Source organism: Alligator mississippiensis, chromosome 2 (assembly GCF_030867095.1).
Source record: "Alligator mississippiensis isolate rAllMis1 chromosome 2, rAllMis1, whole genome shotgun sequence".
Taxonomy (NCBI): Eukaryota; Metazoa; Chordata; order Crocodylia; family Alligatoridae; genus Alligator; species Alligator mississippiensis.
This window is the reverse complement of record NC_081825.1, coordinates 212915371-212932310: the sequence shown is the minus strand read 5'-3', so window position 1 is coordinate 212932310 and position 16940 is coordinate 212915371. Positions and strand designations below refer to the sequence as shown.

Below are 16940 nucleotides of genomic sequence, written 5' to 3'. Positions count from 1 at the left end.
ACTGCTGTTTTTGCAAGGCTGTTTAGAAGAATCTTTATCTTCTGATCTACTGTAGTCCGCTCTTAATAGGAACGTCAGAGGTCTCTTTATACCACTGCTTTGAATTTTTTCTGAGTGCAGTAGCATTTCTGAATGAAACTTGCTTTAATGTGAAAATTAGGGGCATTTATACATGTGCTCTGGGAGCGTGTGTGTGTGTATGGCGGGGGGTGGGGGGGAATCTGCTTTAACTAGAGCAGCTCTGAGAGCTACTCTAATTAAAGTGCCTGGAATATCACATGCATCAGCATCCCCGTGCTGAAAAATGGTGGTGGGGGCACTTTAACTAAAGCGCGTCAAATGAGCTTTAGTTAAAGTGCCCCCACTGCCAATTTTCAGTGTGGGGATGTTGATACACATGACACTGGAGTTTGCTGAAGTGTGGTTATTACCACACTCCAGCAGAGTCGATTAATTGAGTCTTCTCTGATGCACTGTAATCACAGTGTGTTGGAGCAGCCTTGCTGCATGTTTATAGGCACCCTAGGGGTGTGGATCACTCTACTGGTAGATATGATGTTTAGACAAAGCTGATTCTCCACTACAACTGATGCATTGAACCAGTTAATCTTACATAAACCTTCCTCACATTTATTTTAAATGTTTGTATTTTTGTTGTAGATATCCTTTTACTTTGGTTGTATCTATTACATTTCCATTGGCCACTGCATAGCATCTGTTTCTAGGTTACAGTATATGACTGAGCATCTTATTCCCATGATCTTGAAGGGAAATGAGTTGTGTCAAGTGCTTGGATGAAGCTTAAGCATGATTATGTTGAAAAAAGGATAATGTTTGTGTAATAAACTTCAATAAGGCAGGAATTATCCTCTCATAACAAGACCCTTGTGTGAGGTACACAAGGGTTCTAAATGCTGACAGAGAGATTGTAAAGCATCTTGAGTTGATTGTAGGATAATAATGTCCATCTCTAAAGGACATGTGGTGATTTTTAAATGTCCAACTATTCTGATGCATGTATAACCCAGACTAAATTTAATAGCATAGTTTTGCTTCTCTCTCTCTCTCTCTCTCTCTCTCACATGTTGGAATTTGAATGGGAGACTGATGACATAGCTCTAAAATGAGTTAATGTTCAGATGTTGGAATTATGCAAAAGGCCAGCAGTATTTGACATGCTGATAAATATAAGTAATGCTACAACAAATAATAACTTCAGCTGAGGTCATACAAGAGTTTATTCCGCTATTCTGTAAGCAATATGTTCCCTTAATATACATATTTGAGTATTCTATCTGTCAAAGCACGTACTCCCTGTGATCACAATCTTTAAAATATATAAATTTGCATTCCTGATAAAGAACAAGCAACCATTATTCAATGTTAGCAAGTTTGACAAACAGCGCTCCAAATTTGGCCAACAGGTAGGTAATTAGTTAACAAGTACAAAAAGTGACAAACAGTGAATAATTTCTAGTCCAGTTTCATACTGATATGATGCAGAGATGGGGCTGCTTGCAGTAATGGACACTCTGCTTAGATCTGTGGAGGTAGGTCAAATGCCAGTATTTTAGACTTTGCTTATTCGCTGTTAGTTGTTTCTGGAGGCATGGAGTATGGAGTCCTAACTTGTTTTTTCCATGTGTATCAATCCCTCCAGGATACTTGGATGTAACATATGTTGCTATTTTCATTTTAAAATAATCAGTTCACTGAAAGCAATAAAGGTCAGAGAGAAAAAATTCCTTTTCTTTCTCTAGTCTAGTAACTCTCAGTGTTTTTCTTGCATGTGCCTGTTAACTTGTACTTCAAGTAAGAAATAGTGACTCTAACTGAATCCATATCCTGTTTTTTCAAAGAGGGAATATACTTTTTAAACTTCTCTCTTTCCTGCTATGAAGATGCATATTTCTATTGATGGTTCCCTGAGTCTTCATGCTATGTTTTGTAACAGTCTAGTGCTTGGTGAATAAAATGTGTGTAATATTTATAGGCATTTCAGACAATTTAAGAGTATTAGTTCAGCAAATTATCAATCTGATCTCTCTTAGCTCAAAAAAGAAAATGAACATGGGATATATATATAGTAAAGCCTCCAAAATGATGGTCAACTTTCATCCCTTGTGTAGCTCCGTTGACTCAGTGGAGTTACACTAAAGATGAATTTACTCTTTTATGTTTTAAATCCAATGTGAGATGTCAACAGTCTCCTTCATTTGTTTTCTTTCACCTCCCCACCAACAGCTTTCTCACAGTCTGACTGTTTCCTTCCTAATTTTACATTTTCTCTTTCAAATGTCTCCACATCCCAGAACATAGCGTAGGAGTGTAACAAAGAGTAGACACGAGGGTAAATACCATGCTGGGAAAGCCCCTTGACTGCTGCTGATGCTGGTGTGCTACTGCCCCTAGACCAGGGCTGCAAGTGACTGCAATGGGGTCTGTGGAGCCCTGGACTAGCCTGTTGCCAGTGGTGGGTCCGCTCGCTCCTCGGGACAGATGGTGAGGAAGGGGCTTGGGCTGTGATGCCATAAGAAGGATAGGGTCCCTTGTAACTCCCCTGCTGCTTCCCTGCCATACTAGGTGCTAGCCCCCCTCCCCATCTTCCTTGCTCCTCCTTCCCTCCTGCCTGCCTTCCCTCCTTCAGGGGCACTGCACTACTTCTCTTCTCCTGCTTCCCTGCCGGACTGCTCCCTACCCCACACTAAATGATAACCCTCACTGAAGGAGCTATTTCAAGTACATTTGTATATTACTTTATAATGTAGATCAGTAATATCCTCAGATACTGAGGATCATGCGGAAAACGCGTGTGTGTGTCTATCTATCTATCTATCTGTCTATCTGTCTGTCTATCTAGATACATAATCTATATCTATAAATAATCTATAAATTACCATATGTATAAAATGTATATATGGTATATATGTAGATTTGCATCCCCCACACTTTTACACACGTATGTTTGTATGTGTAGCCAACTTCTGTGTATTTTTGAATTGGTGCAGATGTACTGAAGATGATGGGACAGCATTGATTTATACTGATCCATGTTATTTAAACACCTTCTATATTATCTGAACTAGTTCAACCAGTTTTTCACTGGTAGAACTCCACTGACTACAGTGGAATTGTTTCTGGTTTGCAGCTGTATCGGTGAAGTAAGAGCCAGCCCCAGAATCTGTGTACTGCCGTCCTCCTGTATAACCAAGTATGTAAAACCACATGCAGTCAGTCCATCAGCAGTCGAACAGTATAGCATATCTTCATTATAAGAAAATGGTTTCACTTTCTGGTACAGTGAATCTCTTGAGATTTGAATTTTTATTGGGCAGTTTTTGAGGATGAGCTAGCCAGCAGACTGATACCAAATTAGGTGGACTGCCTCTGAAGCCAGTAGGAACACCTTTTTTCAATCCTGGAATTAGCTATTACCATGGAAGTCTGCCAAGTGAAAAAAACCACTTTGTCTTGGAACATATCGTGCTATTCTGTAACACAGTTTACATTTGATTGTTTTGTGTCGGACTGCTTTTTCCATAGCTGGGACATTGTCCTTTATTAACAAACAAAATGCTGTGTAGTACTGTAGGTGATTAGTTCTGCAGCTATGAGGGATTATGAAGAATCATTGCAGAAAGCATTGCATAATGCAAAATCATTATGGCAGCTTTTCTTGTACTTGGCCCTTTAAGCTTCTTTGATAAGTCCTTCTGAATATATATTTTATTCTATCACCCTATTATTGTATGTGGTTCTTCCCCACCTCCTGCTTTGAAACCATAGCTGCCTCTCTGCTGCTTATCTGAAGAAGAGGGGGAAGAAATCCACTTTAATGACTTCTTTTTGTGCTTTGACAGCAGATGGCAATTATGAAACATTTAACTTCCTAAGTGCGACTTCATTGACAATACTTGTCCTAGTGCTTGCGCTGCTTGCAAAGTGCCAGCAGAAGCAGCAAGGAGATCCTTGCTATTGACAGTGCTCTTATTGAGTACCAACCCCCCTCCTAAAATAATCTCTTTAGATTTGTTCCATGATTGTTCATGTGAGCATTTAAAGCTGTATATCAAAGTTGTGCTCTCTCTTTAGAGAAATGAGTCCCCTCAGCCCTTGTTATATTTTTGTATGAATGGCAAAGGGCTCGAACCTTCATGAAACCATCCTCTATTACTTTTTGCTTTTATTTTGTATACCTGCGTGTGTCTGCCTGTGTTCCTTCATTTTTTTCTTTGCTTTTCTCTGCTTCTGTTTTATGCCTTTCAGTAGGATCCATAATTCAAGCTACATTATAATGCTAAATTACAACATGGGTAATTTACTGTTTGTCTGAACAGTGAGACCCTGGCAGTTTATTAGGAGCTAACTGCTTGTGTTTTTTCCCTCTTCCCCATACATATTTTTGCACAGATTCTTAGCCAGTATTTTATCATAAAGACAAGTCTCAGTCCAAGGGCTTTCAGTTTCTCTGTTTTGTGTTTTGCATAGCCTAGTATACCATTTTGTTACTGCTATATTACATAAGACTGGTGTAGTGCCCCTTCACAACTAGTTGAAGGTTTCTCAGAATAAAAAGTGGTGCAGACATCTCTGTGTTAATGACAATCATTCCAGGCCCTGGGAATTTTTTTTTTCCTATGTCAGTGGTACACAAGTGTCTTGTGATAGAAGAGGCATGCCAGTGACAGAAAGGGGTAAGGAGAATGGATGAGCACCTTTTTGAAAAATTGATTTTATCATTTTAGTATCCTTGCTTTATTCTGAGCTAGCACTCAGAATCTAATAGCCATTTGTGATAAGACATATCACTGTGAAAGAGATGAAGTATGGCCTAGGTGGGAATTCTACCAACTGCATTTTAGTTGTTGTGGCATTTATACCGTTTACGAAAATTTGTATAATATTTTCCTCTCCATTCTACATTTTTTTTAGAAAATTACAATGCTGTAAGTGTTCTTGGGATAAAGAGAAGACTTCAGTTTCTAGGCTGTCAGTTGGGTACTTTCTGCAGGGAACAAATTGGTCTTTACTTCTAACTATTGATGGAATATCATCCAAATAATAATGTTATTATCAAGACTGCTATCTTGCAACTCTTCTACTGTCACAAATGTCCAAGGGTTCTGCTTGATTATGCCAGGTTATGAGAGACCTAGTCTATCTAGCGATTTTTATTTCCTTGTAAAGCTAAAAAATTACAGCTCTAAAAATAGAAGTCAATAAATTGATTGAGCACAGGCATTTCCTAGAGAAATTTAAAAAGAAACATTTTGAAATAAAATTTATGTAAAATATACCCGTTTGCTTAATTACCTGGTGTACTTTCATTTTAGTACTTTTCTTTTCTCCCTAATCTCTACCTCCCCACTCACCCCCATTGCTGCTGGCATGTAGAGCCCATCATTTCTAGATTGTCCATGCAAATCTAGCCAGGAAAAAAACATGTTGGTAGACAGGTGTGAGGATGCTTTTACTGTAGCTATATCTGTCCTATAAATAAAAAGAGAACTTCTGTCTCCAGGGATACAAGCATATAAACTGTTTTCACCTAAATAGCATTGTTTAATTTTTGAATGCACTGGATGTATAATACCTATCTGTCTTTCCATCTTAAAATAAAATAGAAACCTACTGACTACACTCTGGGCACGTCTACACATTTTTTTGTGTGTGCCTAAACTTAATGCTCGTTAGCCTAATGAGCATTAAAGTGATTTAGGCGCATGTCCACATGTGCACTTGCTAACGCGCATTAACGCAGGCGTGTGGACTGACTTGGGACTAAAGTTAGTGCGTCTACATGTTTGTTAATGCGATTTAACTATTCGCGCATAAATATCTGCTTTATGCAGGTATCAAATTTAGGCTTAAATAGCCATAAATCATTATGTTTAAGGTGCATTAAGGGTGTGCATGTGTAGACTAAATCAGGTTAATATGCATTAAATGCACACATGTTGACACACCCTGTATAAACTACTTGAAATTTGCAACCTCACATGTGTTTAATTCAGATTCTTTTTTATAAGCTTTAGAACAGAAAATGGGAAATGGTGGTAGCAGCAGTGCACTGACTAAAGATTGGAATTTTTCCTATTTTAAATGCAGCTACTTTGAACTGGAAAGCAGTGGCCTGAGGGATGAGATTAGATATCACTACAGATTTAATGGGAAGTCACGGACAGAGGTGTTCCCATATCGGATGGCAGATGGACAGTGGCACAAGATTGCACTCTCACTTAGTGCATCCCACCTCCTGCTTCATGTGGATTGCAACAGGTAAGAAAAAAACAAGATTCCAGAAAAGAAGAAAAATGTTGGTAAAAGTTTGAAAGTGACCAAATGCAAATCTTACTCCTCCTTAGAGTAAGAAAGAAAACAAAGCTTTAAAATGAAACAGTATACTCTGATTAGGAACCAATCTACAAAAGGTTGATTGCTGATTGGGGAGTATTAAATATACCTTGGTGTACTGTAGATGCTGCCGGATGTTATATTCAGCTGTGATTATGTTTGTGTGATATATTGTTGGGCAGTTTGTTCTGTCTGTAAAGTGCTTCACTTAGCCAGCCCTGAAACTTGTTGCTTTGATCCTTTCTTTTAAAAGCTCTGAGGTGGGAGAGAATGCAGATTGCCAGCATTAAACACAACAAAACAAAACAAAACAAAACAAAAACTACTAATTCAAGACCTGCCTACATGGAATTTGATCTTTCAGTATACTGAATCTCTCAGTTCTCATTTCAGTCTGTGAAGAGCTGAGAAGCTAAGCACAACACAGGATCTGACCCTTGAAAAGGATTCTGAGTAAAAGAAAAACTATTAGAACCCATCCTGCTTACATGCAGTAGGCATTGAGATACACTTTGACTTTACTAGGAGCAGAATCAACCTCTGAAAGCACCTTTTTTTTTGTTTTTTTTCAACTGTTGTGGCATTTAGGTAGTATAGGGCAATATATAGATCTATTATTTCCTTTACGTTTTTCATTTCATTTGAGGAATGAGAACTTCATTATGGGGTATGTGATTTTTGGCAGAATTGTAAAACGTCATTTTTTACAAAAGGATATTAGAGGAATGTAATGAAAATTGTTGAATGCAGGAAGTGAAAAAACATTCACTAAGGCAAAGCTGACCCAACATTTTGGACTTCAGAAAATACAGGATGCTTAGAATAGTTTAGGTAAGATCTGGAGAGGCACTATATACACTTAAAAGCCTACACTTTAGGCACTTAAATGTAAAAATTAATCTAGGAATCTCTCTACTCAGCAATCCCAAATCCTAGAAGCACCTAAATTCATTTAATATGTAGGTTCTGGCCTGACCTAGGCCCCTGAAATTAGACTCCCACACAAGTGCAAGAGCATCCTTGTCTGAGGAGCTAGATGCCTAACTCCTTTCTGAGCTCCATTGTGATCCAGATGTGAGGCAGTGGTGCTTAAGCTCTAACAGGTTTCTAGAGAGGCCTAATCTGTTTGGTGTTCTTGGAGCTCATTCAACACATACCAGTAGGACAAAGTGAAGTAGCTACACTCACTTTCATGGAAAAATATGGGAGAGGAGAACTGAGAAGGTGGTATTGTTACTGCCCACATTTTCTGTAGTAGCTTAGTAGTTAGAGCAATTACCCAGTGTCAGGAATCTTAATGGTAAACTGATTGGCCAGCTAGTTTAGATTAGTCAGGCGACACCTATGCATTATCTGGTTGGCTAGGGAATAGTAGCAGGTCCAATACGTAAGCCACCCTGTGGGAGCCGAACACAGACTACTCAACTTTTGCATTACTGAGTGTGGCTGATGCCTTGCCTCCTTGTTCCTGATCTCCAACTCCTGGCTTCAGACTTTTGGGTCATTCATGATGTCTACATATGGAGTCAAACTCACCTCTTTCAATTTCAGCTGGACCTCAGTGTCTACACATCTCAACCAAGAAGAGGAAGGTCTAGAGTCTGGGACCTCTTCAGTCTCAGAAGATTCAAACTCACGTCTCACTTCTTAGAGACTGCCCTGACCACCACAGTCATCTCTTTTGTTGAAAAGTGCTCACTGTGTGGAAAGAGATATAAGAACCAGGGGAATAAAAAGAGAGGAAACAGGAAGAAGTATATTTCTGTAAACTGGGGTTATGATACTCAGCTGGTAGGAGGTATAGTATGTGCTTTTTAGGTCCTGATCTCCTCAGGTAAGGAGAGCCTTAATATGGACCCCAAGTGGATGGAGGCACATAATGTGGTGGGAGTTCAGTGCTTACTGTTTTGTATTGGCTAGCTCTAGGTATTCTGCGCTCTTTGAATTGCCCTTTGGAGGCACCTAGCTCTTCCTCTTCACAGTATGGGACACCTAGGTCCCCAACTCTGTGTCCTTGGTTTACGCTGCAGGTATTAGGCAGTTAATTTTTGTGCGTCAGTGTCAAAATTGGAGGTGTCTGCAGTATTTCTCTGGATCTTGCTCTTAATCTCATTCTAACAGTAAAATAGGAATTATAATATATTTTTATTTTAATCTTCTTGGTTTGTTTTGCTGATTTGTGGTAACCATGGAAATAGACACCACTGATAAGCAAATAACATACATTTCTATTTCCCGAGCTTCATGAAGACCTTTGGAATTAGAGACTTATTAGCCCCTGTGGTGATTTCTTTATTCTGTGACATAAGGAATAGCAAGTGGGTAGTAGGAAGACTTGGGGAAGACTTCCCCTGGCCCTTGTACATGGATTGAGGGGAAGAGGATATAAGGAACATCCCTCTAGGCATACAGCCTGTCCCAGTAGGGACAGAGAGGAACTGGGAATTGTGGCCAGGGCCTTACCCTTTCTAAATCAGCAGGCATGGCTGAAAAGATAGACAGGAGGGAAAGCTAGCAAATGATGTAGCTTAGAAACACCCCATAGCAGGTGTCAGTAAAAAGGATTATGTTTTTTAGAGCATCCCCTGGGGTTGTGCAGCCCAGGGCTGCTTGCAGTGTAGAACCAGAGCTAAACAGCTCTGGCTCTATACTTCTATATACTCCTGTACTTAGTCTATCTCCAATGGAAAGTAATGGGAGTAACTTTTAAAGCATGACTTGAGGGCAGATCATTGTAGGGGTTTAAATGAAAAAAAATCAGAAGATTTTAAGTCCCTGACTCAGCTGCAGCATCTCAATTCAGTTAATTAGAGTTTTCTCCAAGTGTTGGCATGTACAGTTTGCTTTATATGTTAATCTCCTACACCTTTGCATTCAAAGAAAGAATCAACATCTTTCTTATTGCACCAGTGTGTCCTGCTGACACTTGAGTAAATTTCATAAAGATGTGAAAGTGATCTGTTGTGTCTAAAGAAAGGGCATGTCAGAAAAGGGTACTGTCAAGAACTGCCAAATAAGCTGAGCCCTCCTAATCTTCAGTGGGAGGAAAACTGCAGTTGAAAGTACACACAGAATCCAATATTAGGGAGGGTAGATTTTACATATAATTTTCACCGTTTTAGGATAGCTTAGTGTCACAGGCTTTCAGCTGAGTTCAGAATGCTTAATGAGAAGCAGTGCCTCTACAGACTTAATTGAACAAATTAAGTCACAGGAGAAGAGAAAGCTATTTTAGTCAATAGATTCATGCTTTCTGCTTCCTCTGGATTTTTGTGCTGCTCTCCCTGCTTCAATCATTCAGTTCTGCCTAACAACATACTCAAGATGTATATTAAATTAAATATATTCCAGCCAAGAGAACCAAAATTAACTATTCTGATCAATCCATAACCTAATTTTCAATGGGCCTGCAACACTGGATCCATTTTTGTGTGTGCAATTTTGTACAAGCATCCCCCATTACCCTCCTATACGTGCTCTTTTGGTGCATTGGTAACTTTGAACACCTTGAAAATCCACATGGAGGGCTGATAGTATTTAAATGTACAAAGCTATCGTCGTTTGAACATGCAGATGTTAAACATCTTGCTTGCTCATGTAGGTGTTAGTTCATTAAAAGTACATGAGAAGAGCTCTGTACAATTGTATATTATGAGTGCATGTGCAGTCAGGGTCTGAAAATCAGCTTCCTAATTTGCTCCAAGATTTGGCTGCATATCCATAGTTAGTTCCTGGGAAAGCTGGAGAAGGGACCAGAAAGTAACATTCTCCAATCCTTGTTTATGTCTTCTACAACTCTTTCATCCTCACATTGACTCATAGCATCAGGAAGGATATGGAGAAGCTTGAGAGAGTCCAGAGGAGAGCCACTCGTACGATCCAAGGCTTGGAGGGAAGGCTGTACAAGGAGAGGCTGAAGAACTTGGGACGCTTCAGAGAAGGCTCAGTGGGGACTTGGTGATAGCCTACAATTACATGAGGGGTACATCAGGACCTGGGAGAACAGCTGTTCACCAGAGCTCCCCAAGGGATAACAAGGTCTAATGGCCATAAACTCCAGGAAGGCTGATTTAGATTAGACATAAGAAAAAAGTTCTTTACAGTGCATGTGTCCAGGGTCTGGAACGAACTTCCCCCAGAGGTGGTTCAAGCACTCACTCTGGACTCTTTCATAAAACAGGTGGAAGGTACTTGAAAATTAGTGAAGGCTTTCCTTCCTTTTAAGAGTCTTCTTAAACATGTTATAGTTTGATTCCTCTAATGAGGTGAATATAGCATGGTGGGTAAGGCTAACACATTAAAAGAGATACATTTTCCCAAACGTCATTTGAACAGCTGATCTTCCCATATTCTAATTGCTCTTTTTGATGCTGTTTTGAGACTGGGGATCAGAAGCAGGATGGAGATTTATGGTGGAGTTCTGAGGTGCTGTGACAGGTAGAGAGACTGAATGAAAGAGAGGTACCTGCTGATATGCCTTTAACATTTTAATAAAGTTTTAAAAGTGTTTTAGAAGATGAAAAAGCTGCATAAATTATAAATATATAACCAGTGCAAAAAGTGTAAGCTTCTTACAGCATTATCCCTTTTCCACATTCTTCGTTGCTAATATTGTGTACATTGTGGCATGAAAATGACATTTTTACTAGTGAGGGAAGGATTTTTGTAGGTGACATAGACATGCTTTTGGGCACTACTGTACCCTTCCTCAGTTTTCAGTATTTTTATTGCAGTAAACTCTGACAGAGCCTTTTAATCTCTCTCTCCACATCATACCACTTATTCTGAGGCATTTGCTTGATTAGCAGTAAATTGCCTCCAGTTTATGGTATTCGTTTTTGTTTCAATTGTAGGTATGCTGTATCTTGATTTTTCAAAACTGTTTTCTGCCTGCTTGGTATTTCTGAAATCTTTTTAGTTATATAATCTGCATAATTAATTTAAGGAGTTAGGGAAATGATAAATTGCAAGGACTTATTCTTTCCCTCCTCCTCCCTTGGAGACCAGCTTTGACTGTAGAGTTTCTAAAGTTGTTCCCAGAGGATCCCCAGTGGGCCTTCAGTGGTAAAGGATTGATAGATATAGTGAAACACAATTCCACTAGGACCTCTCTTATCTTTTAACATCCTGCAGTAGATTATGGCCAGAGGCACAAGAGTTGTGACACAGTTGAACTATTAGAAAGTTCTCCACCTGCATTCTGCTGGGTATTTATGGCCAGTTTACCTTGGTGGTGCAAAGGGGTCATAGCCTGGACTGCACTGTCCAGTGCCACATTGCACTTAAATTGTACTTGTACAGGCATTCCCCTTAACATGAGCAAGCTTACTAAGTACAATGTATCTGGGTACCCTGTCCACTACCTCAAAACCAATAAAAGGAAAAACATTATATTTGAGAGAGAAAAAGAGAAGGAAAAAGGGTCTGATGAAAAGAAGAATTAGAATGAGCCTGATGTATTTATGATCTTTCTTCAAAGTTATGGCTTTGGAGCGGTTAGAAATTGTATTAAGAGATATTTACTGATAATTTATATAAATAGAGTAATATAAATTACAAACTGTGAACAGTGTAACCAGCCCATCCAAGGAGGCAAAATAGGGCTGTTCGCCAGTCCCATAATCGTACAAGTTCACACTTGCCTGAATTATATTCCTTTCCTTGAGAATTTCTGTCAGCAGCCACAATGGGGAGAAGACAGTGCACTGGGAAATTAATGCTTTCTTGTTTAAAAAAAAATGCCAGAGTGCATTTTTATTAGAAATACAACCTGTGGTTTTGAGGGGTATTCTTGGTTACTGACTTTAATTTTGGAGGAGAGCAGGAGAACAGAAGAAAATGTAACTTGAGCTGACTAAGAAGCAAGTTCCATTGATAAAATGTTGGCTGCTTTTTTATGCTTCTCTTACTGGAGTAGAGAATCAGGGAATAAAATATGCATGAGCAATGAGAAAATTTTAATTGGAAAAAAACCCCCATCATCCACATACAGGAATCCAAATGCTCTGGGTTGTTTAAAGTAAGAGCTTTAGTATACTGGCTGTCATTCAAGACCATCTACTTTTCTGAAAAAAAAATCTTTTTTGGCTACTTTTATATTTACATCTTTAACTAATATTTTAATAAGGTTTGGGATTTGTTTAAAAGATCAGATCCATTGCCTGCTATAGAAAATTATGTTTTAGAGGAATGTGGGGTAGGGTGTCTTGTCCTTGAAGACTCCCCCCAGATGTGTGATAGGAGCTGTTCAAGAGGAGGTTACTGGAGTAGAATGCTTCATATTGTGCAGGCTGGTCATACTTGATTTCTGGCTTAGTGGAAAGCCATATTTTTTCCCACAGCCACTGAATGTCCCTTGAATGTGTCATGAAGACTCTAAACTTCAGAATAAAAAATATCTCCAGATAACATAGCATGTCAGTTGCTGTTGCATCTGTGAAATTATAGTATTTGTAGTCAGGCAACAGGAGGATGTTCAGATTGCATCCAATGTAGCTCCATTACCTTGAGAGTGATTTTTATTTTTTAACCTATACATGCATGGCACTGGCTAACACCTCGACAAAGGAAGAATGATCTTATGGTTAAGACAGAAGACTGGGAGACTGTAAATCTTAGTTCTGTCCTTGTTTCTGCCAGAGACTTGCTGTGTGATTCTGGGCAATGAGTTAATTGCTTTCTTTTTCAGTGTTCCTCTCAAAAATAAGGTCTATAAAATTTGCTTCACAAATGGGATGGGAAGAGCAGGAGTCTATTGAGATGCTGGGGTATTGTACTTCAGAGTAAACATTACAGGAAAACCATAAAATAATCCATAAATAGCTGCTTTTTCACAGCAAATATTGGCAGCCCCTATTACTCTTTTTAAAGTAGGTAACTGCATAGGGACATCAAGGAAACTGAATCTGCTTCCTCATAGAAATTGGCTAGCATACATAAGGCACTGGGATGGAGAGGAAAGATATTTCCCATCTCTCTGGGTGTCAGAGCGCAGAAGAATTTTGGGCCAATTGCTTTCTGGGGTTGAGTCTGTTCCCACTGAAGTCAGTTGGAATTTTGTCATCAGTGGGAGCAAAAGTAGGCCTTAAAACTTTTAATAAGTCTTAAATGAAAACTTGGCTCTTTGTCTGCCTACTTGTAGGAAAAAGGTCTGAAGAGTTCCAGAGTTTGGTAGCTTCAGAGCCTAACTTTTGCTGAATAAAGATTTAGCAATTTATTTTTAGACTTAGTGATTTGCTGTGCTTTTCAGGGAATTGAAAACATTGATAGACAGATTCATGACTTCAGTAGGATAGGAATAATATTGTGTTATGCTTTAGTATAACTTCATGTATTCATCCTGTTTGTATGCCACTGGTAAGCCAGAGAGAAGATGCATAGTGGTAGAGAAAATAACCTTAAATCAAGAGTGGCAAGTCTCACATGAGTTATTCGGTTACTTCCTAAAGTGTGAAAGTAGATGTATTACCCCATTCTCAATATTATGAATTCGCTTTTTACATTGTTGCAATAGGTATTTAGATGTAGTTATAGCAAAAAGATAAACCCTTATAGCAGAGGTGTTTAGTTAATTCAGGATTCTGCTGTAAATTTAACATAGATGGTGAAATATAGTGGTGGTGGGAATTTTTTTCAGGAAATCTATTGGTTCCTGTTTCCATTTTCCATTCATTTGGGTGAGGAGCTAAGGGCATCCGTGAGATAGGAATGAGTTTGGGAGACTTTGAGAATCAATGCAGACCACAGAAAATCTTAGTTTTTTATTTAAAGATTGTAAAACCAATTATCTCAGATAAGGCAGACATATGAATGTGGGTCCAAAAAAAAAGGGGGTCTTTGTAGACAGGCAGAAGGCAGGGCAGGGTGACACAGAATAACTTGTATAGAGAGGCATAAACTTCCATAGGCAAGTCTACTTCCTTATCAGATGCTAATAGGCTTTGCCACCAGGCTTTGCCTCAGTGTGACTTCAGGCTGACATGGCTAACTACTACTCTCTTTGTAGAGTATTTGCTAGGCTGTGGAATTTAGTTATAAAAGATCATATAGTCCAATTTAAAATAGAGTAATTTTGTGTTTAGTCCTATTCATAAAAAGGTTGGACTTGAGCCCAAACAGTAGATATAAATACCTCTGAACTGTTCAAAACTTGACTCTAGATCCAATTTTCCATTTGCAAACATTTCCTTATCTGTCTTGTGTAGCTGAGACTCCTACACATTGTGGTAAAGCTGATTCTCTTTTGACACAGGTATAAAGAAGGAATACGTCTACTTAGTGTGTCCAGCTTTCCCCTGTTCCTTCCTTCCCTGATGTTCAAGAGGAAATAGTGATTTTAAATGGTTCAGGTTCTGGTTGCCTGAAAAGGGGGTAATTTTTAAGAGTGTGATATCTGGTGCTTTCTAGAAATCAGGATGCCTTAGCATGCCTCCAGGTTGAGCACAGCAAAATTGAGGCACCCCAAATCACTAGTTAAATTGCTGGTTATGCTTTTGAAAACTAAAAAGTATGCATCTAACTGTAATGGGGGACCATCACTACAGTACATGAGCACCTAGCAAATATTAATGAATTCACTCTCACCATACCCATCTGAGTCAGGGAAATATCATTATCCCCTACATTATGATTAGGGAACTGAGGCACAGAGAGAACTGCATATATTGCCTGGGGTCAGACAGGTAGTTTTTTGAGAGGGTAGGGAGTTGACTCTGGTATTCAGTGGAGTTGCACGTTCATAAAACTGGGGACAATGAGAACAGTATCAAGTCTAGGGAAATCCAGATCCAAATTCTGTAACTTGAGCTCAACTTTAATTTCAGCTAAAGATACCAGTTAAGGAAATGATAAGGGTAACCTAATCTCATGCTTCAAGTAATGAGATGATTGCCACAGGGGTCAGGAAAGAAATCTTTTTCTCTATGGACACATTGCTCAGTACATTATGCTATTTTTATTTTTAATGAAGCATCAGGTATTGGCCACTTCTGTAGGTAAGAATCCTAGATTTTATGAAGCATTGGTCTGATCTGGTATTGCCAATCTAATGGTCCTTTGTACCAGCAGGAAGAGAAATGTAGTAGCTTGACTCTGAGTGCAAAAGCAAAATAAAATGCTATTTCTATTTCTATAAGTTGTTTTTATAGTTGAAATCAGTCAGGGAAGGAGGATTCAAGGAAAATATATAGCTATTAATGGGTTTGTTTTGCAATTTTTAGTGTCTTTCAGCACACAAAAATGAAAGGATTTAAAAATATATAACATAAATCAATATAATGTAGAAAAATGTCAATAAAAAGACATTTTTATTCTATCAAAACCTTTACCTGTCAACTCATGCATTTATCTGCAGCTTGAGTGGCTAGATATGTGTTGCACTAGCTCTGGGAAGAAATCTTGACCCTAGTGAGGTCAGTGGGAGAACACTGATTGACTTCAGTGGAGTCAGGATTTCACCTCTGGAGTCTTTCAGATGGAGAGAAAAATGAATTCCAGTTCTGAGGGTCCATTCTTTCTGTCTCTCTGCATGTTTGTCTTTACTAACACTTAATTCTGAAACCAATGAACCAGCTGTTTGTGTGGGGTGTTTGTGTTTATGTATGTATAAATAATTCTATATAACATAGTCATGGCCAATGAGCCTTTAGGGAGAGCACACAAAATACCCTGGGAAAAATTTGTTGAGGATTATTTTGCACATGGTGGGTGCGTCCACAGATGCAAGCATGTGCGCTTGCAGCAGCTCAAATAGAAGCGGTGCAAATTTGAGCTGGGGCTTTTTGCCTCAGTGCATGTGCTCAGACATGCACTTTGTTGTGGAGTAAATTGTGCCACTTGGGGCAAAATAACCCTGCCTGGCTCCTCCCAGATCTTCAGCCAGGGGGAGCTAGAGTCCAGGGCCAGCACCTGTGCTGTTCCTAGCCGTATAAAAAGCTGTCCTAGCAAGTAACTCAGGGCAACTAGCTCTCAGGAGCTTCTAGGGTCCAGCCAATTGGTACCTGGGGTTACTACCCTTTGTGCCAGCTGGACTGCTGAAGCAGCCCTGAGAGTTCCCTGCACCCTCTACCCACTGCAGCAGTCTGGCAGTGGGATTGCTGCCTGGCTGTGACCTGCTTGTGCACCTGCCAGACTCAGATGGGGACTGCACAGCCAGTAGAGGCATCTGCCCCTCTGGGCCAGCTGCCAGTGGGCTGTGGTTGCAGGGTTGGCCTTTGTGCGGCATTACTGTTACGTGTGCCCCCTGCCTGGCAATTTGGGCAGCTATTGCCTGGAAGATGTTCCGGGTATGGTGGCCTGCTTTGAACTGTCAAAGTATGTCCTCCTGGCCCCAACTGGCCAGGAGGTCAGCCACAGCCAGCTGGGTCCAAGGTGCCAGCTCTGAGCAGACAGGGTCCTGCCACTGGCCTCCCTAGCAGGAATTTTGGTGTTTCCTATTGGAAAACTGAAAAGTCCCTGATAAAAAAAATCCCAAAGCCACTCTGTAAAATACCCCAAAACCCATGTTCCTCCACAAGTAAAAGAAAAGACCACTATAAAGAGAGAGAGACACACACACATACATAGACAGCGATCAGTTGGACAATGTT

The 16940-nt window shown here is 39.6% G+C and overlaps 1 protein-coding gene across 2 annotated transcripts in view; it reads left to right on the top strand.

Annotated features, from left to right (window-relative positions):
- NELL1 (neural EGFL like 1) overlaps positions 1 to 16940 on the top strand; it is a 525706-nt gene that overhangs the window by 63779 nt on the left and 444987 nt on the right. For both annotated transcript variants that reach the window (XM_019477067.2, XM_019477066.2), the window contains exon 4: positions 6109 to 6279. In XM_019477067.2, coding sequence (XP_019332612.2) covers positions 6109 to 6279 — 171 coding nt within the window. The remainder of the gene's footprint in view (positions 1 to 6108; positions 6280 to 16940) is intronic.